The sequence below is a fragment of the Electrona antarctica genome, assembly GCF_951216825.1.
Source record: "Electrona antarctica genome assembly, chromosome: 3".
NCBI classification, from domain to species: domain Eukaryota; kingdom Metazoa; phylum Chordata; class Actinopteri; order Myctophiformes; family Myctophidae; genus Electrona; species Electrona antarctica.
The window spans coordinates 29,256,384-29,280,173 of record NC_136808.1 but is presented as its reverse complement, the minus strand read 5'-3'; the positions used below and the strand labels follow the sequence as shown (position 1 = coordinate 29,280,173).

At 43.7% G+C, this 23,790-nt stretch overlaps 1 protein-coding gene across 9 annotated transcripts; it reads right to left on the bottom strand.

Annotated features, from left to right (window-relative positions):
• Nucleotides 1–790: 790 nt before the first annotated feature.
• On the bottom strand, nucleotides 791–23,693 carry secisbp2l (SECIS binding protein 2-like). Of its 9 annotated transcripts, none has more exons than XM_079497335.1 (18): nucleotides 23,450–23,693; nucleotides 17,738–17,937; nucleotides 13,689–14,046; nucleotides 13,437–13,584; nucleotides 12,103–12,326; nucleotides 11,142–11,166; nucleotides 10,373–10,488; nucleotides 10,007–10,135; nucleotides 9,183–9,293; nucleotides 8,902–9,069; nucleotides 8,636–8,777; nucleotides 8,260–8,420; nucleotides 7,998–8,130; nucleotides 7,694–7,856; nucleotides 5,009–5,229; nucleotides 4,582–4,736; nucleotides 3,893–4,181; nucleotides 791–3,626 (listed from the first exon to the last, which is right to left on the bottom strand). In XM_079497335.1, exons 1-18 carry the CDS (start codon nucleotides 23,468–23,470, stop codon nucleotides 2,989–2,991), a joined length of 3,402 nt encoding a protein of 1,133 aa, XP_079353461.1. In that variant the 5' UTR covers nucleotides 23,471–23,693; the 3' UTR covers nucleotides 791–2,988. The 9 variants fall into 9 exon arrangements, with proteins under 9 accessions (XP_079353461.1, XP_079353466.1, XP_079353462.1 ...); XM_079497340.1 differs by having other exon boundaries at nucleotides 3,893–4,112; XM_079497336.1 differs by having other exon boundaries at nucleotides 13,437–13,581.
• Nucleotides 23,694–23,790: the final 97 nt, after the last annotated feature.

Below are 23,790 nucleotides of genomic sequence, written 5' to 3'. Positions count from 1 at the left end.
CGTTTGCCAATTCCATCCTCTCTAAGTTGTCCTCAGACGAGACCTCCATTTATCAGCTTCAGTTTTGTTTTATAGTGTTCCAATTCCAATTTTGTCTGCTCCCTTCTTTGTCATCACACTTCCAATTTGTTGAATGTGGATCCTGTGTGAGTTCTCTCTCCTGACAGGATAAAATTGGTATCCCGACCTAAAATAAAAAAATTGGAAGGGCGCTAGCCCCTCCTATGTCCAGCTTTGAGGGTTTGTATAAACAAACAATGAAGACAAAAGTAAGGAAGCGAATTGTGATTGGCCAGAATGAGATGATGTAGACAGGGAGACTAACACCCTAGTCTAAAGCCCAAACCACACCAAAGGGCCAGGTTGGGACAAAACTGTTTTAAGCTAAACCACACCAATGCAACTCATTGAGTTGCAAGGAGTTTACATTGGTGTGGTTAAAAACCGTTTTGCATTGGTGTGCTTAAAAACCGTTTGTCCCAACCCGACCCTTTGGTGTGGTTTGGGCTTAAAGCAATGAGTAGGCCTACTATTTTAAATTAATATAGAGCGATTTAACGCTTATTTTAACAAAGCATCATCAATTCATCACTTACCCTAACTTTAATAGAATAAAGACTTGTCTACACCCTCCAGTTGAAACCATACTGTATATGTATAAAAGATGTATGTTCATACAGTATGAGCTTACTAGGATCTACATATTGTCTCCTCCTAGTGGAGGAGTAGTATAACTGCACTTGGAGTGCACAACTTCAAAATGATCAGTTGACAAAGAGGTCAAAAAAGATTTATGTAAACAACATTTTAATGATATTAATTACCAGTCCAGATAGTTTAATTATGATAACAGTTAAGGTATGAGAAATAGCCTCTTACAATGTTGCTAGTGCTGTACAGTCTGAAAGAGACAACCTTAAATAGCCATAGAAAGACAAGGAAACACGCTGAAAAAGGTACTTCATTCAACCACATATTTTCACATTAGTTACAAGATCTTTACTATTACTGTATTTACATAGTGCAAAGAACACACTTGCTGTACTTGAACACACGGTGATGGAATAGCCAGAAATAAAAGGCCTAAACACAGCGTACCTCTCTGTTCATACAAATAGTTTAAAACCATAATATGTGCCCAAGGGCAGTGTAATACAGACATGGACGTACTGATAAGAGCGTGGCTCTGCTGTGGAGTGCTGGGCGGTGGACAATAAGTTGGATGTAATTCAGAGGTTGAATGCCGTCAACTGGCCCATGTGTGCATGTACACATGCACAATCCTCTCTGGTCAATTAAAATCGATGGTCAACAGCTGTTAAAGGATTATTCAAGTTTTAAGATGCCCAACTTTTTACTCACCACGAACTTGCAGTTCTCGATGTCCATCCAGAAGGTAGGTTACTTCCATCACTTCACAATTGGTTGAGAGGGACTAGCATTAATATTAGCTAAAGCATTTTGGAGGAAGCAACTTACAGGTGATAAATCAGATAAGCTTAGAAAAAGAACACTGATTTCTTTTCTTTTACGCAATGACAGATTGTGTAAAAATACAGACCAATAGAATGGACCAGGACAGGAACATTATACGTTACACAGAAAGCAGCTAGCAACTCAAGACCATTCCACTCAGAAAACAAAAAAGAAAAATCACCCCCAAACAGTTTCACACTAGGCAAGATCAACATGATAGATTATTATTAGTATTAGAACCATCTAGACATGTTATATACACATGAAGTGTGTCTTACTTCTTATTAGTAAGTCATCATGTCGTTGTTTCCTATGTTATTTCATTTGAATAGAGAAAAAGGATGCAAATAATTATACAAATAAAATAAAAAGAAATACAAATATTCTGTGCAGACTGTGAGTGGTTTCGGTAGAATGACAGAACCCCTGACACTGTCATATTCTACAAGTAGAAAACAAAGGCTAAGCATCAAGTCAATAGTCAACATATGCATGCCACCTTTTATGTGCTGGAACGGTGGGGCAAAATGCATCCTGTTATTAGGAGATAAAGCTAATAAGCACAGCAAAGGGGCAATGCCAACTATGAGCCTGTAATCAGTTGTACACACTCACAGCGACACACACACACACACACACACACACACACACACACACACACACACACACACACACACACACACACACACACACACACACACACACACACACACACACACACACACACACACACACACACACACACACACACACACACACACACACACACACACACACACACACACACACACACACACACACACACACACACACACACACACACACACACACACACACACACACACACACACAGCTGTGGGGAGTGTGAGCTTCTCTTGGCTCAAAACAAACATGTAAAATGGAGCCGAGCCGAGGCCATCCCAACCTGAACAGCAAACCATTGGAGTAACAATAGACAGACCTTTGTTGATCCCACAAGGGGAATTCAGTTGTCATAGAGAGAGTGCAGATTTGTGTTTGAGCACTGGATCTGCAACACTCCCTCCCTTACCCGCCTCCTCTGCATGCATAAGCAGTTTCAGAGGAGGAGACCGAACCTTTTCCTCTTCTTTAAAGTGTAAACAGGTTGTGGGCTGAAGACGTCAACCACCGTCACCACCCAAAACTAAAATAGACAGGTGTTTCAAGTTTGACGAAATGGAACATATGTGTTCTAGAAGAGAGGTTGGTATTCAGTCCACGTGAGCTGTAAGGCTTGTCTAGCACTCCTGTGTCTGTCTGTGACCATGTTATTGGTCTGTGGGCATGTATGTGTACAAATGTACTGATTGGTTGGTTGGTTGTTTAGCTGGTTGGATACCTGAGATTATGTCTGGTGTCAGGGGCTAAAAACTAAAAAGGAGAGTTGCTGGTTTTTTATGAGAGGATATGTGAGAGAGACGGAATGAGTATGAGACAAAAAAAAAGAAGGATAGAGCAGGGAAAAAACAAAAAAGGAATAATGAGGCAACATCAACCGTTGTTCTTCTTAACCTCCGTCTGCTCCTTGCCATCCGTTCTTGACGTCTCTGGGAGGTCGGCTGAATCCAGCTCCTCCTCCTCCTCGCTCTGCCTTCCCACCTCCTCCTCCTCGTCGTCCTCGTCGTCTTCCTCATCTGTACTGTCTCGGCTTTTCCCCAGCTGCAGGTTCTCCAGGGTCTTGGAAACCCAGGATTCTATGCGGCTGCTGAGGGCCGGCACCTCCACAGATATGGGTTGGGGTGCGTAGTCCTCCTCCTCCTCCTCCTCCTCTTCCGCCTCCTCCAGCATGCCGGGCACCAGGGTGGAGGTGGTGGAGGTGATGGAGGAGTTCAGCTGGTCCCTGCAGCTCCCATCCAGGGAGCCTGTCTCCGTGCTCTGCTGGGAGGCCAGCTCCAGGCGGTCGTCAGCACGGCCCTCCTCTCTGTCCCCGGGGCCCTGGGTTGACGCCGCTGCTCTGGACTGGGGAGCGGCGGTGCCAGGACCGCTAATGCTACTAGTGTTAGCGGGTGTGGCGTTCGACGGGCCATTGGTGTCTCTCTGTAAGGCCGAGGAGGGAGCAGGCCGGCTTGGCTGAGCCTCTGCTGGCTCCGGGGCGTCTGTAGGCTCCACCATATTCCTCCAGTTGGTCTCTGCAAAGATGAGACCACATGTTAGTTTTCAATGCACCTAGGAAGGACAACCAAATGGCACCTCTAGTAGACTAAAAGGTCAGGGCTTTAGTGTCAAGTGGTAGGAGCAGACCTAAGTATTTAGTTTGTTCAACAGCCTCAGGGCGGACAAATAAATGCCACGATGCCCCTTTAAGCTTTGACTGAGACAGTGGAGGTCAAATGTTCAAAGAACTTTCTGGAGGACGTGAGTGACCTATACACAGGTGGAATGTGTGGAGTCTTACCGTACTCCTTCTCATTGACCTCAGAGATGGGCTCAGAGATCACAGAGCAGAAGGAGATTGCGGAGGCGGCGGAGGGGTTGCGGGAGTGGCCCATGTGGTGTGTAACCTTCTTGACGTTCTTCAGCGCCTCCTCAGCCTGCTCCTGCTCCAGAGCAGACACCATGTCCTTGTAGGCCTTCCGGGCCTCTTCCGTCAGAGACACCAGCTGGTTAAACAGTCCCTGGACGACAGTGTGTGGCATTGAGAATGGTCGGGGAGAGGAGTGAAAGACATGGGGGGAGAAAAAGATCTAACATTTATTTGTACAGCCTTTAATCACCGTTACTGACTCAAGGGGCCGTTATGGGCCCACATTTAACAAAGGAAACCTCTAAAGAAAAAAGGAAAACTCTCGATGGGGAAAAAAGGAACAAACATCATGATAGATGCAAAAAATAGGTGCAGATGGGTGAAAACATAAAGGCATTAAATATTTGTACGACACAAAAAGATAGGCCATTAAGTCACAGTCAATCATAATAATACTTAAGAGACTGCCACATTCATACATTGTCCTGTGGGCATAACAGTTAAATTAATAAATACATTAATAAATTACTACTACTACTAATAATAATGCCGTATTAACATTTAACAATAATGGCATCAAGTTTAAATAAAGGTTAAATGAGTATGTTATATTGACTCACCTCAGCTCCAGAGAAGTTGAAGATGCCCACCACACTGACAGGCACTAGTTTGTTGACACAGCGGCCCAGAGCCTTTCTGCCCAGGGCAAAGACAAATGGGATCTCCTGCTCCCTGGCCATGGCAATGACATTGTATAGTGCTTCATCCAGGCCACCTGCAATACACAACAATTAGCACCTTCACAAGTACAAGATTCTAAAGGATAGAATGTAAAGTGAATGGCAACTACTTGAATAATAAAGTAAGCATGCTGATTATATAGAGTTTTAAGAAGGATTGGCGTCGGTCTCATGTAGATTTATTTTCTTTTCAATAAAACTCTACTGCCCTCTGGTGGTTGTGTCCAACAAACAAAATACTCCTCACTCCATGTCATGTAAAAGAAACACAACTTGTGTTCCAGCTGCAGAAGGGGTTCCTCCTTACCTTTGGCCTGGATCTTCTCACAGTTGGGGGAGATGATGACACACTTGATCTTTTGCAACTTCATGTGTTTGGTGACTTCTCTGAGGCCCATGACCAGGCGGCGTTTAGACTTCGCCTTGGTGGGGTCCTTTTGGTAAACTCTTTCTTGGAAGCGCACCAGCTCCTGGAGAAGCATGGTCACACTCTCATCAATCTCCTTGTTCAGCACCTGGTTACAGTACCTGGGGGCAGGTAAATATACAGTGATTGATTACTTTAGTATGCAACAAACAAAACAAATCACAGAGATACAGATCTATACAGAAGGACGCTAAAAGGATAACCCAAAACGTAGCATAGCACAATATAGAGGGTATGCGCATGGCGGGGTATGCGCATGGCGGGAACGCCTACTGAGTGGCAAAAAACTACTTTCTGGCCTTGACAGCCCATACATCCAAACAGAATGTTTTGTTGGAAATCTGATTGCATTAAACTAAGTTAAACGACATTAAACTCACTTTGCCACTCAATTTACCATTCACTTTATGCATGCGCATACCCTCTATCATACCCTCCATCATACCCTCTATCATACCCTCTATACTCAAAACTACAATTATTTAAAGTAACTGTATAATAACCCAGAGTTGCTTCAGCTGTTCCCCCACAAAGCCTCCCAAGTTGTAAAGTTCTCAAACTCTGCCCGAACCCGACCTGGCCCAACCGGTTCCGAGCCGGGCCCAAAAAATATGCTAATTAGTCAGGCCGGGCCGAGCCTCGGGCTCAGTGATTTTTTCCCTCCTTTTTTCTAAGAGTGTTATAATAAAAAAAAGCAATTCTGTTATTTGTGTAATGTGTAGGCTATAGCCTACATGTATGTATTTATTCTGAAGAGGGCTGCGCTATAGGCGATTCACTTGTGACAGGAGGAGGACGAGTGGAGGCGGGGGGCGCATCGCACTGGCATAGGAGGAGGACGAGTGGAGGCGGGGGGCGCATCGCACTGGCATAGGAGGAGGACGAGTGGAGGCGGGGGGCGCATCGCACTGGCATTTCAGACTCAGTTCAGCAGCACACACTGCACGCAGGCAGCACAGCAGAGAGAAGTGAACGGTGGTTGTTTATACCGCTGGCTGGCCTCTGGTTTGCGCACCAACTGAGTTCTAACCAGTTAACTTGCCATGCCTTATGCTAAAATTATTATTATTTATAAGATCAATCGGATTATCACACGATAGCTGAAGCGTCTAACTTGAGTTACATAAATCCTTTATTTCGGCGATAAGTCCATTGAACTCTGTTCTCACACAGATACATACTGGCGTTTTTTTTCTTTCTTTTTCAGGCTTTATCAGGCTTCGGGCCTAACATTATGGTAATTTTTAGGGTCGGGCCGAGCCTCGGGCCGACCCAGTTAGGGTAGGGTAGGGCCGGGCCTTAATTTTTGGGCCCGTTGAGAACTTTACCAAGTTGTCATGATACTTCATTCTTCCTTGGATATAGTGAGATTCTCTTTTTGCCTGTGGCTTGTTGCAGCACTGCAAGCAGAGGCATTAAGTGACATTTTTACATAATCACCAATGTATCCTGTTCAAATGATGCATCATTATACAAATTGCAACAGATTATTTTATTTTTATTCGTTCAACTGATGCATACACATCAATATACTGTATATATAAAATTATCCATTACAGTTAATAAGGTTAAATCCCAACATAGCCTGTAGACAGGCATGGAAAATATGTGCACACATTAGCTGTTACCCAAGTATTTTTTCTCATTCAGGAAAACATCCAAATTGTTGTTTATTAACAGCAGACACTGTTATAGCATTTACACGCAGAGTATGGCATGGGTTTGAATAATTTATCCATCAGAGGGCTACGTATAGTGTGGTCTGAGGACGGGAGAGCCCTGGTGGTCAGATCTGAGGGGAAGGCCTTCCAGAGGTCTTTAAATGCAGTATGTGTTAGAGAGCAGGGTGGGCTGAGACAATGGGCCTACCCAGGGACAAAGGCCTGTTTGTGAGCGCTGGCATACATTGTGCTGAGAAGGGCAATGTGCTGGGCATCTGTGCCATACTCTTTACAATTCTTTATTGTATATTCCAGATCTTCAGCTCTCTGTCTATGTGTGGCACGGCCAATACTGTGATTTTTGGGTAGATTCTGTTGCCAGTGATTTCGTGTTGTGGACGCCACATGTACTTTGACAAGGGAATGAAAAAATTTGGTTTATTTTTTTTGTTTTAAGATTTGCTTTTGGCTTTTCTGCCTTTAGATAGACAGGAAAGAGAGAAGGGGAGAGACATGCAGCAAAGGTCGTCATGAACGGGACTCAAACACATGACACGCTGTCAGGCCAAAGCCTGTATGTGGCATGCGCCTGGACCATTTGGCCAGCGGGCGCCCCAGGCCATTCTGTTTCTAAAGCCCACACCACACCAACGGGACGAGACACAACAGCGGTTTTAGCGTTGGTCGCAGCGGTGTGATATGTCCTGTTGCACGTTGGCGCATGTCGACGCAAGTGATTCAATTCAAAGGAGCTGTGGTTGCTTGCAACTACATGAGTCTACTCGCAACCGTTTGGTTGCAAGAAGTTGCATGACGACCCATTGGTGTGGTTTGGGCTTCAGTCACACAAATTCCCATCTCCTCAGGATGCTGCATTTAAGTGTATGTGTGTGTGTGTTCTTACTCTCTAAAGCGACGACTGTGGATCTTGGTAATGGCGTTGGAAGCCATGGGACTACCAATGCCAGAGCTGGCAGGAGAGCCCTGTGATACTGGAGTGATGCTGTAAGGAGAGTTCTGACTGGCAGGAGACAGGGACGCATCACTGGGCATGCTCAGACCATTCTCTGCAAGAAACCCCAGGCATAGACATTAGACACACTATGACTACATGGCATCATGGAAAACATACATGGCTGCAATTGATATACTTAGTCAAGTCAAATCATCTTGATTTAGAATTAAAAAAAAATGTGCTTTCCAATCACCCTCTTGGGAGGCAGGTTCTTGCGTGAGGTCATCTGTGAAGTGTTGCTCCTCATCTGCATGCTCCTCCTGGCCTGAGGATCCTTGATCCACATTCGGCTTCCCCTTCTTCCCTTCACGTTCCTTCAAGATAATCTACGGACACAGAATGCCCAGCAAGGGTGAGGGGAAAGGTTACAGAAACATGATGCCATTATTTGTCTTGCAGTTAACGTCGTCTCTCTGTGTCCTTCCCAAATCACTGAAATTATAAACTCTAGTTACCTTCTTGAGGGCAGTGGGCCGTTTGACTTTGGGAATCTCCCTCTCCTTCCCTCTCTTGACGCGTGGTGTGGTGGAGTCCAGGGGGTTGTGAGGAGTCGAGTACGGCTGCTTCGGTGGCACATTGGTTGAACCGGAACCATGGAACAGTGCTGTCGTACCCACTGGAGAAGAGAGCAAGGCAGGCATGTGTGTGTTTGTGTGGATATCTACTGTATTGGTGTTTATATGTAAACACCTGGATTAAGGTCTCCAATATGGGAAATCTAACATTGACTGCTCACCCAAAGTGGAATCCCCCCCCCCCTTGTCTAAGGGCTTTTGACCCGCCAGGTAAGGCTACTCCACTACATATATACCAATTCAATATATTACATACCTGCAAAGGTCAATGGCTTGGTGTTGGTAAGCTGTCTGGCCTTCATAGCCTGCTGATGTTTCTCCAGAGCTGCAAGCATGTCTCCCAGGTCCAGCTGGACTGGAGTTTTACTCTTCTTCCCTGCTGCTTTGGTGATAGCCTCCTACCAGGTGTGTTTGTTTGTCCGGGAGGGAGAAAAAATGTATTAAACCTGGGTCACATCACTGGCCCAGTCAAACTTAAGTCAAATCAACACCGTTCCACTCTAATGAAGTGCATGCTGGTACCTGTAGTTTCCTCTGCTCCATGCTGATCTCAGAGTACTCCTGTGCAGTGGCCAGGGCAGCAGCGAGCGCCTTCTTCCTCTGGCTCTTGGCCCTCTTGGGAACAGAGGTGGTGATGGGGATTGGAGTCTGAACGATGTTGATAGGAGAGTTTTCTGGCAGGTTATCCAGCTATGCAGACAAAAGAAACACCATTCAGTTAAGATGCATAGTAAGTAAAATGCCCCTCCGAAGGACCATCAAAAAGAGAAGATTTTTTTTAAAGTTTGTGTAACTTCTTATACCAGGTTCTTGAGGAGTTTAGGCTGTGTCTGCGTTGGGGCTGGGGTGGATTCTAGTTTGGTGTTGCGCTGGACCACCGCTCCTGTGGCAAGCTCGGGGAACTCATCCTCATCCTGACAGACACAGAGGACCATGCATTTAAGAACACAGAATATACTCCAACTAAAATGTGCTTGAATCAACTATGTGTAGTCTGAATGTGCCAGCTTAACAATAGCATTAAGAGTTTGTTCATGTGGGGTGCCCGCTGGCCTAGTGCTCCAGGCTCATGTTGTTCATGTGGGGTGCCCGCTGGCCTAGTGGTCCAGGCTCATGCCACATATAGGCTCTGGCCCAAGGGGCCAGTGAGGCTATTCAACGTTGAAGCTCTGGGCCCTAGTGGTATGAGGAAGGACTGCAGGCGGACCCGTGGATTCATGACGAGGAAACCCCGTGCAGCTGGGCTTTAACACGTAGGACCATCACTCCCTACATCACCCCGGACCTCAAATTTGAGGTCCGGAGGAGGTACTTCCGGCAGTCTTCCGGGTGCTTCAAAACGCCACTGAGCAACTCCATCGAAATGAATAGCTTGGGGGCGGGGCTAGTGCTCCAGTTCGGTCTCTATCCTTTATATACTCTATGCTCTGGCCTGACAGCGTGTCGCGTGTTCAAGTCACGATCATGACGACCTTTGCTGCATGTCTCCCCCCTTCTCTCCTTCCCACTTTCCTGTCTGTCTTCACTAATTCAATAAAGGCAAAAAGCAAAAAAATATATATATATATATATATATATATATATATATAAAAACAAAAAAAGAGTTTGTTCATGTTTCTTCTGTTACCTCAAAGTAGAGGGGTTCTGGGGTGAGGTCTGTCCCAGAGGCCGCTCCTGTCTGTAGCCTCCTCTCGCCTGGGGTAGGGTTCATGTTCAGGTTATGGTGCACACGTCCTAGGTAGCCACCGTGGAAATCCTAAGTGGGTAAGAGGAGGTTGGCTTATGAAGAAAGCTTTGGTTTTATTTTTGGCAAAGCCTCATGAATCTACACAAGATAGTCCCTTTTATGAAACAGTAAAGGATAGTGGAGAGGCTGGGAATATTATGTGCCTCTTCACTCAGCTATGTGTACACTAAATCACAATGTTGTGCCTCTTTATTACTCATCTATGTGTACACTAAATCACAATGTTCAAATGGGATGCGGTCGCACCTGTGAGAAGTTCCTCTGGTCAGGATGCTTCCTCTGGTCTCCTCGTTGGAAGGGGCTGTTCCTCTCCCCCCAGGGCTTCTGGGTAGCCTGAGAGGCAACGTTTACCCAACTCACTGCTAAAAAAATGCAAGTAGTGTTATTATACACTCTACCATTACAGTACCGGTATACATTTAGGACTGTCACTTTTTCCAAAACTCAACTTAAACTAAAATGGATCCCCTACCCTCGTGAGTGACCACAAACAGGCAAGCCCAATGGGTCTAGGGGGGCAGCAGTATAAGCACTTAAGCTGTTCTTAATTAGGAATATAAAGTTAATTTAACGTTTGGGATTAAAGTTTGGGATGAAGTGTTTCCCTCTTTTTATTTACAAGTATTGGCCGCTGATCAGAACACCTGCTTGGAATGCAGGTTTCTGGTATGTACAGTTATTTGTGGCACTCCGTTTCAGCCTGTTGTGTGCCAATTTTGAATTATATACACCTTTTTATGGTTGAATTTTGAATGAAATGTCTCTTCACCTCATCACATACCGTATCTATAATACAAACATAGGTAACAAGCAGAGTACTGAAAAGTACATGTGCATTGGAGAGGACAAGAGGAGAGAATGGAAAGGATTTACAACAAGTAAAGCAGTTGAGTAACAGAATGATGTCATGGAAGAATAATACAGTATATTAAAGGGGACATGAGAGAATGATGGGTATGACTCCATATACGTAGATAAAAGTAGCACTTTGATCCCTTCTTTAGATTAAGCTTACCTGTCATTACGCCTGCTTCCACTCCCTGCACAGAAATCAAGAGACAGAAAAAAAAATAAGAACAGTAGTAAATAGAATATTGTGTATGCAACTGATGCTGATAATAATGGGTGCTAATGTTTTTTAAACATTAATATGGCATTTATTTTGAATAATAAATGGTACAGAACAAATATATAGTCTCTTTGGTTGTAAATAGTGATCTATGTGACATTGTTCAATCTTAGGAACATTCTGATGACTTTTAAAAATGACTTTAGGCCATTTTGCTTCCAGTTCATTTTGGGGTGAATTTTGGAGCCTTCAAAGGCGGCAGATGAGTTGCAGTCAATGAGTTAACAGCAAGAATGAGATTTTCATGAAACAGGGTAGGAATTGTGTGGAGGTAGAAGGCGAGTGGAAATGGTGAAACAAAACATATGATTGACGCTTCACTGCGTCACTGGAGCGCTGAAAAAAGTTGAAACCAGCTCAACTTTTTTTGTAACGCGTCACGCCCGTCTTGCAGCAACAAGTGTCGGGCGTCACTGCGTCAGTTTGTAGCTTCATGTCGCAGGCTGCCAAAATTACATAGTAAATTATAAATGACTAATTACTACTCGCCGCTAGTGTGGCCGCTAGTGTGAACGCAGCACGCAGCAGTATAGGTCAGATATTTAACCCATTCAGGCCTGACGTCGAAATTAAAAAATTTTTTTTTCTAAATCATGACAATTTTCGGAAAGATTTGAGGCACATTTTAACGATTTTTCAAAAATAGCAGACCTACAAGATCATAGCGCGCCACTCGGTGGCGCGCTATGAGCTTGTAGATCTGCTATTTTTCAATAGCTAAATTATAACAATGTTTAAAACACCAAAAGGGGTTCCCGCCCAAAATGGGTTAATGGTTAATGTGGTTAAACGCTAACGTGACATGGATGCGTTCCAGGTCTCAATGGATTAAAATGTGCTGGGGTACCGTGGAGGCTGTGGTGGTTTCTGCTGTACGCTGTGCAGCCCCAGTACCCTGGTTGTGTTTGGGGCTGCAGTAGCCGCTATCGCTGTCTATGTCTGCCTCGCTGGCTCCCGGCTCACTGTAGCCTTCTGCTGGGTGGGATGCTCTTCTCCTTTTTGTCCGGTTCTTCCACAGCAGTGGGCTGGCTTGTTCGGTACTGCCGCGCTCAGACACCTCACCAGGGAAATCTGAGCACAGGAGAGATGACCTTGCTTTACACCTAATTTACAATACAAATCATGTGGTGGGGGTGGCCATTTTGCCCTCAACTAATAATCACCTGACGTTTGTGGCACACCACAAAGTGTCATGAAAGTGTTACCGTCTCAATGTGGTCCTTAAACAAGTAATGTAGAATACATGATCAGTAAAACCAACTCCCTGATTGCAATAGATGAGTGAACAGAATACAGGAAAGGAAGGCAGAATGCCATCACAGGACTGACACCAAGTTTGAGATCAAAGACTATACGGCTTCAGTACACTACTCAAGTCCAAATCGTCCAAATCCTAACAATGCCAATCCCTAGGCGTAGGTGAGCAGCTGCTTATTATCTGGTGAAATGTTCGCCCCCTTTACAGACATTTTTTTATTGTGAGAAACTAAACAGTGTTGGCAGCACCAAAACAAGTCCATTGTCATTACCATGAGACCTCAGAGCGACGGGACGTCACACATCACATCACCTGCACGTAAAGCCTCATCCAACTAGAAACCCAGCATTCCTGTTCTTTCACATGTCTCTGCCATTTAAACCTGTTGTCGAGAGACCTTCTTGCAGGCATTGGCTCATACCAACTATCCCCTTTATTTTTCTCGTTAACAAAGCAGATTTCCTCGCCTGCAGGCCAACATCACTTCGAGTAGTTCTGGAAAGTTTATTAAGTTTACCTCCAATGACAAGATGGCGTTAAAAAAACATCAATGATCGTAAGCTTGTCTCTGAACAATTACGTTACCATAATCTGTGCTTTTTGCATTTCTGCTGCTGAGCCTTTGTTGACAACTGCAGTATTTTGTTCCATTATTGAACACTGCTATTGCTAACATCCCATCAGTGATAAGAGACTGATGAACGTGTACATTTCAAAAGATCGAATTTGCAGCAGTGCGTCTATAGACTGAGGTTTAAGTATGCTACATTCCTGTCTACACACCATCTGCCTTACCGAACATCAGTAAGGCTTTCTGTCATCAAATAAAGAGGCGTTTTATTAAACACAGCTACACCATTCAATAGGCACGGGAAGACTCTCTGAGCTAGGTGTGTCCGTGTTGTTGTAGCAGTAATAATTACCAGTCTGCTGCGCCGCATCCACCAGCAGAACTGTCTTGGTTCTGCCATCGGGTCCTGAGGCGCACACTTCCTTCTGCACAGCTACACTCCTGGTAGGGGGCCGACGGCTCCGTGGGGTCTGACACATCCCCAGCTGCTGTTGCTGCTGCTGCACATGAGGGGGAAAAAGAAAAGGAGATGAGGCACTGTTGTAGATAATACAAAACATATGCCCTGCAAAATCAATGTGATAATCAGCTGATCTGTTCTTACCTTGGGCAGAAGAGGCGGTCGGACCATTCCTCTCCCCCTCTGACTTGCCAGTCCAAAGTTTTGTCCGAGAGGGGGGGGCCTGTCATTGACATCTGCAGATACAGGGTTTACCACCCCGGCCTGCACAGGCCCAGCATATGGGCCAGGGAAGGGCTGGTAGAAGCCCATCACAGGGGGGCACGGGGCAGGCATGATTTGGTAGTAGGCATAGTCATTGGAGACTGGAGGCTGGGGGGATGACAGGATGGGGTAGGCCAGATATGGACCGCTAGGGTTGGGGTTGGTCTGCTGCCAGCGCAGCTCCCCTCCGTTATACATTGGGTGCTGCCTGTGAGAGACAGAGAGGAATAACCGAGGTCTGTCCGTGTTCATTATTAAACTTGTTAAAGGGATGTATCTTGAGCAAGGCATACCATCATTACAACCCATAATATACTGTATATATGGTATGCTTCAGGAGAATAACAGTAATACAGTTCTGCAATATGAACTTTTAGATGTCTCAATTTAGTTTCTCCAATAAAAATAGAGTCGTACGATATAGCTCCCTTTACCAAACTTTATGAAATTGCTACAGGGCCCAAGCGGCTGGCGTAGCGGTCCGGGCACCTAGGCTACAATATCAGGTCTTTGCGGGTTCGAGTCCCATTCCTGACTAACTTTCTCTCTCCCCCCCCCCCCCCCCCCCATCTCTCTCTCTCTGCGTTTCCTATCCGTCTCTACTGTACAACTATAAAGGCCAAAAAGCCCCTCAAAATATCTTTAAAAACAAAAACAAAAAATGCTACAGTGATGTTTCGAGCCCATGCTCTTTTTCAGACACTCGAAGCGTCCACTTTTATTCTTTGATTCACATCGGGTCCATCACCTACCGTCAAGAAGCCGGATGTGTGCTACTACTCTTTGATCATAGATTCTCTAAACAAGCAGAGGAATCGAGGCCACAAACTATGCTTAGGGGGGGGAAATGAAGCTACAAAGATTAAAAAAATACAAATGTAGAAAGGTGACGGCAAGGCCACGGCCAGTGACTCCCCATGGTGTGAATGTTGTTTGATTTAATAGTGGTGGGGGATAAGTGTACGCAACTATAGGGTGGCTCCTCGTTGATAAGGATCCAGACGACATTTTAAACAGCCAGCGCTCTATAGCGGGCATTTCCTGGTATTCAAACTGGAGAGGAAGGAAACAATGGAACGGATGTAGTGCAGGATGCAGCAGATCACCGCAGACAAAGAGAAAACCACTGGAAGGCTCAGATTGTAGTTCCACTTGAATTGTGGAAGGGAATGTGTCCCATTCAGAGCCGAGCAGTCCAGTGACAACAGAGGCACTCTGATGACTCTAATCAGTACACTATACTAGACAGTACGCCCTAATGCCTGAGTATCTGATCACTCTGCAGCCTCATCAGGACTCAGGAGTAATCAGGCTGCAGGATGCATGGTACTCTGCTCATTACATACTGTAGGAGCAGTATAGTAGATGGAACAGATTCAGGGCAGCATATGACAATGGCCCAAGAGGAGCAGACTTGACTTAAACTGCTGTACCGTCTTTGGTGACTGAATTTCCGTCGCAGGATCAATAAAGGTCTACTGCCATGTGTACGTGGAATGATGTGATGTGCCGCAAAGCAACAACCCACAGCCATAGACTGGCTCATTGTCAACGAACCTTTCTAGTAGTCTGGCATATTTAGCCTATTGGCTACCACTCTCTATATACTTTACTGCTGACCATTTTCCATACTGTAGCATAGTGCATACTGTGGTTTATTTGGTCTTTGAGGAAGCCAATGTTTTCCATTCATTTCAGTATGGTATGCTTTGTGGGGATTTGAAACTTGAAAGCTTGAGACAGTGCTGAGACCATGTTGATTTTGCAGACTGAAACTATGACGAAAAATTATTTTTCACTGACGAAAACTAAATAAAAACGAAGCTATAATAACTAAAACTAAGACTAAATATATTGACAATTTTGTCAACAAATAAAAACTAGACTAAAATGTTAGGGAGGGACTAGTGGAAAGGAGATCCAGTATAACTGAAAGACAAGTCATTTTATGTTTGGTTGCAAGCAAGCTCACAACGTGTCGCAGCACAGATTGGCTATTTTCAGCATGAACCAAGTGTAAAATCACTCATTACAATGCCATCAAGGCCCGCTAAAATACATTTTAGTCAACAAAATCAACTGTAGATTTGGTTTTAGACTTGCACTAAAACATTTCAGATGACTAAAATATTTATTCAAAAGATGTATGACTAAAACTAAACAAAATTTGCTGTCAAAATAAACACTATAGCTTGAGATCGCCATCTATACACTGAATATAACTGTGTGGGTGTTTTTAATGAAAGTTATGCTGCATACACACTAGCGGCGACAAAAGATCACAAAAAGGTCAACTGTTGCCAGCCACATTGCGTACAAGAAATGGGTTAATAGTACCCATAACAGCAAGAATAAAATGTTCTTCCATTTATGGAACTGAGCAGGAATTGTGGAGAGAGAGAAGGGGGGGGAACTGGTGAAACAAAACATATGATTGATTGACTTTTCACAGCGTCATCGGTGCTGATAGAAATTGGTGACAGCTCAACTTTGTCAGGCGTCATATTGCAGCTTAATGTTGCTGGCTTCCATTGACAATTACTTGTAGCCATATATTAATAGGCCGGAGAGTGGGGTCATTTGGGTCTGAATGTCCCCGCACTGTTGGAGAATAACTGGTCTATTTATTCATTTAATAATTAATTGTTTTTTCCTGACTGGCGCTGGTGATCTTTCTAGCACAGTTCCTATTTTGTTGCGCAGTCGTCGTTGTGTATTGTCTGCCGGTGCATGCTTGCCTCTCGTCGTAATAACCAGTCTGTCTATAACCTATAGGCTATATAGACATACGTGCAGTAACTGCAGTTGCTCTCTAGTCTCAACTCTCGAATATTGTCCCCCCCAGTTTTTACGCCCCGGCGGCACCACTGCTTGAAGCTCATTACTTTGTCTGCGATAGTGTGAACACAACCTTACATTATTGTTGTGTTATAGTGCATTTTAAAGCACGTAATGATTTTTTTTTGTTCAATAATAACTAGAAATGCACTCTGTGCATTCTGTGAGGTGCCAACTTGTGCAAGCAGAGCGCGCAAGTACTGCTGCTAACTAATGTCTATTACAACCCGTTATTGACCTTATACCAACCTAGTTACGTCACCATCAACAGCCAATAAGGGACCACCATTCTTACCCCGACATACATACATACATACTGTGTTAGTTACGTCATCAAGAATGGTGGTCCCTTATTGTCCGGTGGACAACACCGACATACATACATACTTATTGGCCGGTGGACAACACCGACATACATACATACATACATACTTATTGGCCGGTGGACAACACCGACATACATATAGAGCCGATCGCTGTACTTGCACGCTCTGCTTGTGCAAGTAATAATAAATGCCATGTATATAGTGCTTTTCTAAGTACTCAAAGTGGCTTTACAAAACAGAAAGGAAATAACTTTATTACAAAAAAACCAACTGAAAATACAAAAAAATAAACAATATTTACAAACTAAATTCAAACATTTGTGACTTATTAACTGCACATTTGTACAGCCATTTAGGAATTTCAAAATAATTTAAAAACAACAGTTGCCATCTCTAAAATTAACTGCAAAATGGTCTATATTAAATGTACAATAGATGGCCAAAGCTGTGAGTAGACAATGTCGTGTTTAGACAAGAATGGTCCTTTAGCCACTTGAACCCTAGCATCCCAGGGAAACATTTGCCGAAAATAGCTGATCTAGAAGCTTGCAACGAGTCGCAAAAACTTGCAATATAAAGTGGTGTGAGCTTTTGTATCGGCTGTTTTCGGCTAAGAAATTAGGTGTAGAGCGAAAAAAGACTGGACCAAGTTCAGAGCCAAAGTATAGAGGGTTTAAGTGTTAAACTGAGCTCTTTGGACTGCCGCTCTACATTTCCCCCCTGCTGCCCTCAGTGCCCTCCGGTGTGACAGAGTGATAACAGTACCTGTTGGGCTGGTTCTCCTGGACGAAGGGGTAACAGGTAATCAGGTAACTGGGGATGGGAGTGGTCTCCACCGCACCTCCGCCTCCTCCACCGCCACCTCCTCCTCCTGCATCACCGGAGAGACTCATGCTGACAAGGGACCCTTCCAGACCTTTCTTCTGCGGGATGAATGGTTCAACTTCAGCTGACAGCTTCACATCCTGCACACAGAAAAAAATAAACACTGCTAAGCAATGACTCTCCCCATGTAGGCTAGTGAAGAACTTCATGAGGTCATGTCCTGGAAAGAGAAATATGGTTATGCATAAGCACCAGGCCTGTGCTGATTTTCCCATAATATTGAAGATAGTGATATTAAAACCTAATAAATCAAAAAACATTATCCCACTTTTCTCCCAGTTTAGTCATTATGCCAATGAATTCCTCTCCACACATGTGTGTTGTACTCTGCAGGTTCACCTGCCAGTGAGGAGCCCCCACTGGGAGGATGTAGTGCCGCCATCCTCCATCTTCCATGTAACAGTCTGTAGGAGGAGTCGCTAGTGTGGCGACAAAGATCACCCTACCCACCCAGCTTCCCTCTCCACATACAGTAGATACTTGGCCAGGATACTGTAGTGTAGATGCTCCACAGTAGGGACTACGGATGGAAATTAGCATCTCTGCTAAATCCGGTGTATTTACGCTACATTTTTATGTAATGTTCATTAATATGCTCATTAATATGCTCTGAACAGTCCAAATAAACCAATAAAGTAAGTAAAGTGGATTCAAAGTCAAACCGCTAGACTTCAGTGGTGGAAAGGTACTGTACTCAAAATGATATATTAGACCATGTTGAGAGAACATGGTTTTCAAGGTGTTGCCAGAGCCAAAACAATTAATATCAGCCTAGTCATGGAAAAACATCACACTGATAATGACTAAGACGTCTTGTAACATATGGTGTTATTCAATATGACATGACATTCAGGACAGTTTATGTAAACTGCCCGTCACTCAAAAATAATGTGGTTATCCTGATACAGTACACCCACACCTAGGCGACAAGGCGCGACAAAACAATCGCTCACGGCAGGAGTCTCTTCCTGGTTTTTAGACAGCTGGTGGATGGAAATGAAGCTCCACCCACGTGGGAAAAAGCTGCGTCGGCCAGAAAACACATCTTTTTCCCATGTGGGCGATTTTTGGTCGCGCCTTGTCGCCTAGGTGTGGGTGTACTGTCACAATGTAAAAACAACAGAGCTTCCTCGTTTGTCAGATGACAATCAGACCCGAGCTCTAATTTGGCCATGTCATTATAGGTGAACATTAATAAAACTAAGTAGACTGAAACAGCTCTTTTCCCAGTAACTCTAGAATTAATAAGAGGTATGTGTCATCATAGCCCAAACGTATCATACCATGCTCATTGCACGTCCAAACTTGAACAAATTGTATGTCACACAATCTTGCAAAAAAGTAATAAAAAAATAGGCTACTAGCTTTAAAGAAGGTGCTTATCAGTGGTTAAGCAGTGATAACCACCAGACTAAAATAAAAAAACATCTGATTATTCCGATCTAATATATGCATGTATGTAGTATGTACTATGTCTTCCTCAAAGTCGTCCCTGTGCTCATTTGCAAATGCAATAATCATAATAATATTAATTATCTTTTTTCTTCAAGAATGCTACGTCCTAAATGATTAGATAGTATCCTTTGATGTATGTATATGATGTATATTCTTAGAATGAATAATTGAAAAATACCAAACACAGAGTAGTAGATGTGACCATATCTACTGTAATACATATCATCTGGCATACATAAATACATGTTACTTAGTTCATACCCATTAATCAAAGTTGCCATCTGGTCAGAACGGTCTGACATTTTTGCAAGCTATGTTTAGGAATGGTCTTAGACTAGTCTGTCTGGTTTTGTGGGTCTCTAGTCTAGTAGAACTAATTCAGTAGGTCAGCAGAAAGGGAGCAGAAAGGGAGCAGAAAGGGAGCAGAAAGGGAGCAGACAGGCTACAGACAGGCCACAGAGGCCAGAACTGTCTAGACTTCAGCCTGGAAGAATACAACTAAATAATAATAAATAAATAAATAATAAAGCTAAATATCTAGTTAGGTAAGTAAGCTAACATCTCTGAACATCCAGCTACTTGGAGACAAGAGAATCGTGTCGTGTACAGGCCTAATATGGGGAGTAAATACAATATAAATAAATTAAACTATTGTAAATGTTTTTAATCAATTTCTTGAGTTTGTGTACATGCAATTCACTAGTAGTTTTACTGCCAGGTCCTCAAGTTTTCTGGTGTGACCAGCCTTCTCAGTTAAGGGACTTTCGTTACCTGAATTTAGCCTCTCAGGCAGTACTTATACTCCCAGGCCATATACTAACTGCACCCAACAAACTCATCCAATCAAATGTTACTGACTGTACATTTAGTGATAGGGCCATGGTTGTTTGCCAATCCTACCAAAGAAATTGGGATTTGTGCCAAGTTGCAACCAGAGGAAATGCTGAGCTGATTTTGGATCATGTTGTAACTTGTGACAGAGGCAGGAGAATTATGAATTTAAAGCTGATTGAAAGCACAGAGGAGGTGTTACTCATGGCCAAAAGAGTCGCTATACTGTGCCAAACTTGCTCTACTTCTATCGACTTTCGTATTGTTTTTAATCCACTGCAGGCTGTGTCCTGTGTGCACGTCTGCCAAAGCTATCACCCCTGATCCCCATCATGGTACCATTCATGGTTTCGTGAACTTCGTCCGCAAAGTAGCAGTTCTTGTATTGACTTGTATTTAGTTTGAAATGTACCCAGTCTACATACTGTGAAATAAAAAATTCAATCCCAAAAAATCAATCAATCAAAATAGTCAATCAATCAATCAAAATAGTTTAATCTTTTCTTATTTTTTATTCTTACTAGTCTTATTACGTTTGAAATGTACTAGGTATTTGTATGCTATGTCCTGTATGTCAGTCCTGTTTGTATTGTTTGATGTTTGATGTCTGGGGACTGCAGATGGGAACTAGAAAAAGTGCCCTTCTGGGCACAGGTCTCCACCAGGAGGATAGGACTGTGTGAGATGTTTGGCAAAATGTTTAGGAGTAATATAAACATGTTTGCCTTTGATGGCAATTGGATGACTTGAGGCATTTTGTTCCAAAAATGTGTTTTTCAAAAATCAACCTGTTGGTGGCGCTATAACAGGCCAATGTGAAAAGGGTGGGATATATTCCTCAGCCTAGTAAGAAAATGTGTGAAAGATTTCACGTAAATTGCATGCTGCGTTCATGATTTGAGGCTTTTGTTCAAAACGGGGCAATCTTGCAAACTGTGAAAGCCAATTATAGCCAATTAGGATGGAATATGAAATATCGGACAGATCCGACTTGAGCACATGACCATAGAGAATGGTACCATTCATGGTTTCGTGAACTTCGTCCGCAAAGTAGCAGTTCTTGTATTGACTTGTATTTAGTTTGAAATGTACCCAGTCTACATACTGTGAAATAAAAAATTCAATCCCAAAAAATCAATCAATCAAAATAGTCAATCAATCAATCAAAATAGTTTAATCTTTTCTTATTTTTTATTCTTACTAGTCTTATTACGTTTGAAATGTACTAGGTATTTGTATGCTATGTCCTGTATGTCAGTCCTGTTTGTATTGTTTGATGTTTGATGTCTGGGGACTGCAGATGGGAATTAGCATGTTTTGCTAAATCTGGCATATTTACACTGCATTTTTAATGTAATGTTCATTAATATACACTGTCCCGGCTAAATAAACTAATAAAGAAAAGAAAAATTTGGTGTAGCTCTCATTCAGGGCCAGGCCAGGGTGGCAGCTTTGGCTGAGAGGTCACATCCAACCCTCATCTGCTATGTAGAGGGGAGGATGAGGAAAGGTTGACAGGGTTCAGAGCACAAAGACGCTCCTTCCATTCTCTGAAACAGAGGTCGGGATGCATGAATCAAGCATCAGTACAGCCAGCAGTTGTCATACAGATGACCATTGTTTCCCTTTGCTACCATCTGTGGGCAGTCTTCCCTAGGCTAACCTAAATGATCACGACCCATCCACACAGAGCTGTGGCAGACAGAGACAGTTCTGCCAGTTCAGCAGAAAGGGAGAGAAAGATAAGAGTTGAAATAAAAAAGAGCAGTGGATCAAGACTAGTTGAGGAGGTTTGGGGCTCTATGATTGAAGAGTTTATCTGATAGGATAGGGCTTTGTTACAGGATTAGATCTGAGGGGATAAGCTAATTACACAAGCCATAGTAGTGTAGCGTGCTGAGGCCTTGCTCACATCAGCTAGAGCTTCTGAAGCACACTAATAAAAGCATATCCCCGGCCGTAGCCAGTAATAGAGTCAATCAAGGCAACACTTGATTCATGCTCTATTCACAGCCAGTGGTGAAGCTAGAAGCAAACATAGTGAGTGTGTGTGTGTGTGTGTGTGTGTGTGTGGCTTTGATTGTGGAAAAGGCATTGAGGTCACACCCAGATGTGTTGTGCAGCCATACTGGTTGTGACAGAAGTAGAGATGGGTAGCCTGAGTACTACTGATCTCACAAAGCTTTGTTTTCTCAAGCCTTTTGACATTCACTCTTGCACCACTTTCAAGCATTAGATCTGTTATCCGTGTTGGAAATTCTATGGATGGGCAGAGGAAAATAGACTACACAAACGAGCAAAGCTTGCATGTTAATTAATTTAGGCCAGGGTGACATTAACAATATTACAAGACCTTACAACCAGAGAGCACCATATAGAGCACCATTTAATCTGGTTAGGAGGAGACAGTTTGACTGCTTCCTGGAGACAATCTTCTGAACTTGGGTGCCTGTGCCAATACATCATAAACTCTAATACATCATAAACCGATTGAAGAAAACGAAACATTTATCATGAACCCATTCAAGGAAACATATTGCATTAATCCTAATCCAGTCATGTAACATGGCAGAGTGCTAGTGCGCTGCACAGGAGCCAGGAGGAACATGTCAGTGGAATGCCATCAATGCAGGAGAACCAGAAATTCTTCTACAGAATGTCCACGAAACTAAGCAAACATGGCAGTGGCACGATTCAGTTCTCCATCAGTATCAGTAACTTCAAAGAAACTCAGGTCCCCCCCAACCCTGTTCCGCTGTCACGCGCCCTGGCTGTAGTTGTGACGGACAAGCGCCGTCAGATGACAGCTGGGATGGACACACTGTAGCAGCTAAACCCCGGCTAGCTGGAAAAGCTAAAGCCGTCCACATACATTTTTACTAAAATAAAACTTTAAAACACCATGCCATGCCGTGGGGTGGGCTGTGCAGATAACGGATACCTCCACAGATCACGGCACAGACAGTAGAAAAATAATTGTTTACACACTTTAGGCAGGCTAGCCGTTTTTCTTTTAGGTTAGCTTGCTAGCCTTGTCGGCTATGAAGTTAGCCAGCTAGCTGATTCAGTTGTTATTGTCAGTGACAGCCATAAAGACACGACCCGAGTGTCACCGCACTGCCACCCTTAATTCATTGAACTGAAAATACCTCGCATCAAAAGTCAAAAGGGAGTAGTTGCTTTATAAAAATGGTGTGTTTTGGGGCCTGTTCACAACAGTACCAACTATACACAAGCTAACGCTACCAACATTACAGCCACCCTTTAATAAAACATTGAAATGATCCTCCAGAAGAAATGCGTTACCTTGTTGTCACTTGCATCCATGACAGTCACTGATGCCACCGTAGAACCTCATGGAGCACACAGCGTGGACGTCAGGAGACGGTTTCCTCTTTTATTCTCTTCATTGTAAATATGGAACGAACCGTGCTCCTCTCAGACTCCCAGTCCCTCCCCACTGCACGGTGTTGTTGCTGCTGCTGTGCTGCTGGCTCCTGGCTGGCTTGCTCTTTGACATGAACGTCGCTGTGCACTTCAGCCGCTGTCAACGGAATCTCGCCAGCCTCTGGCTACGCGAGATTACAGTCTTCTATAGTACGTAACAAATGGGAGTAAACCGTCTGGTCGGTCTGGACCATAGACCA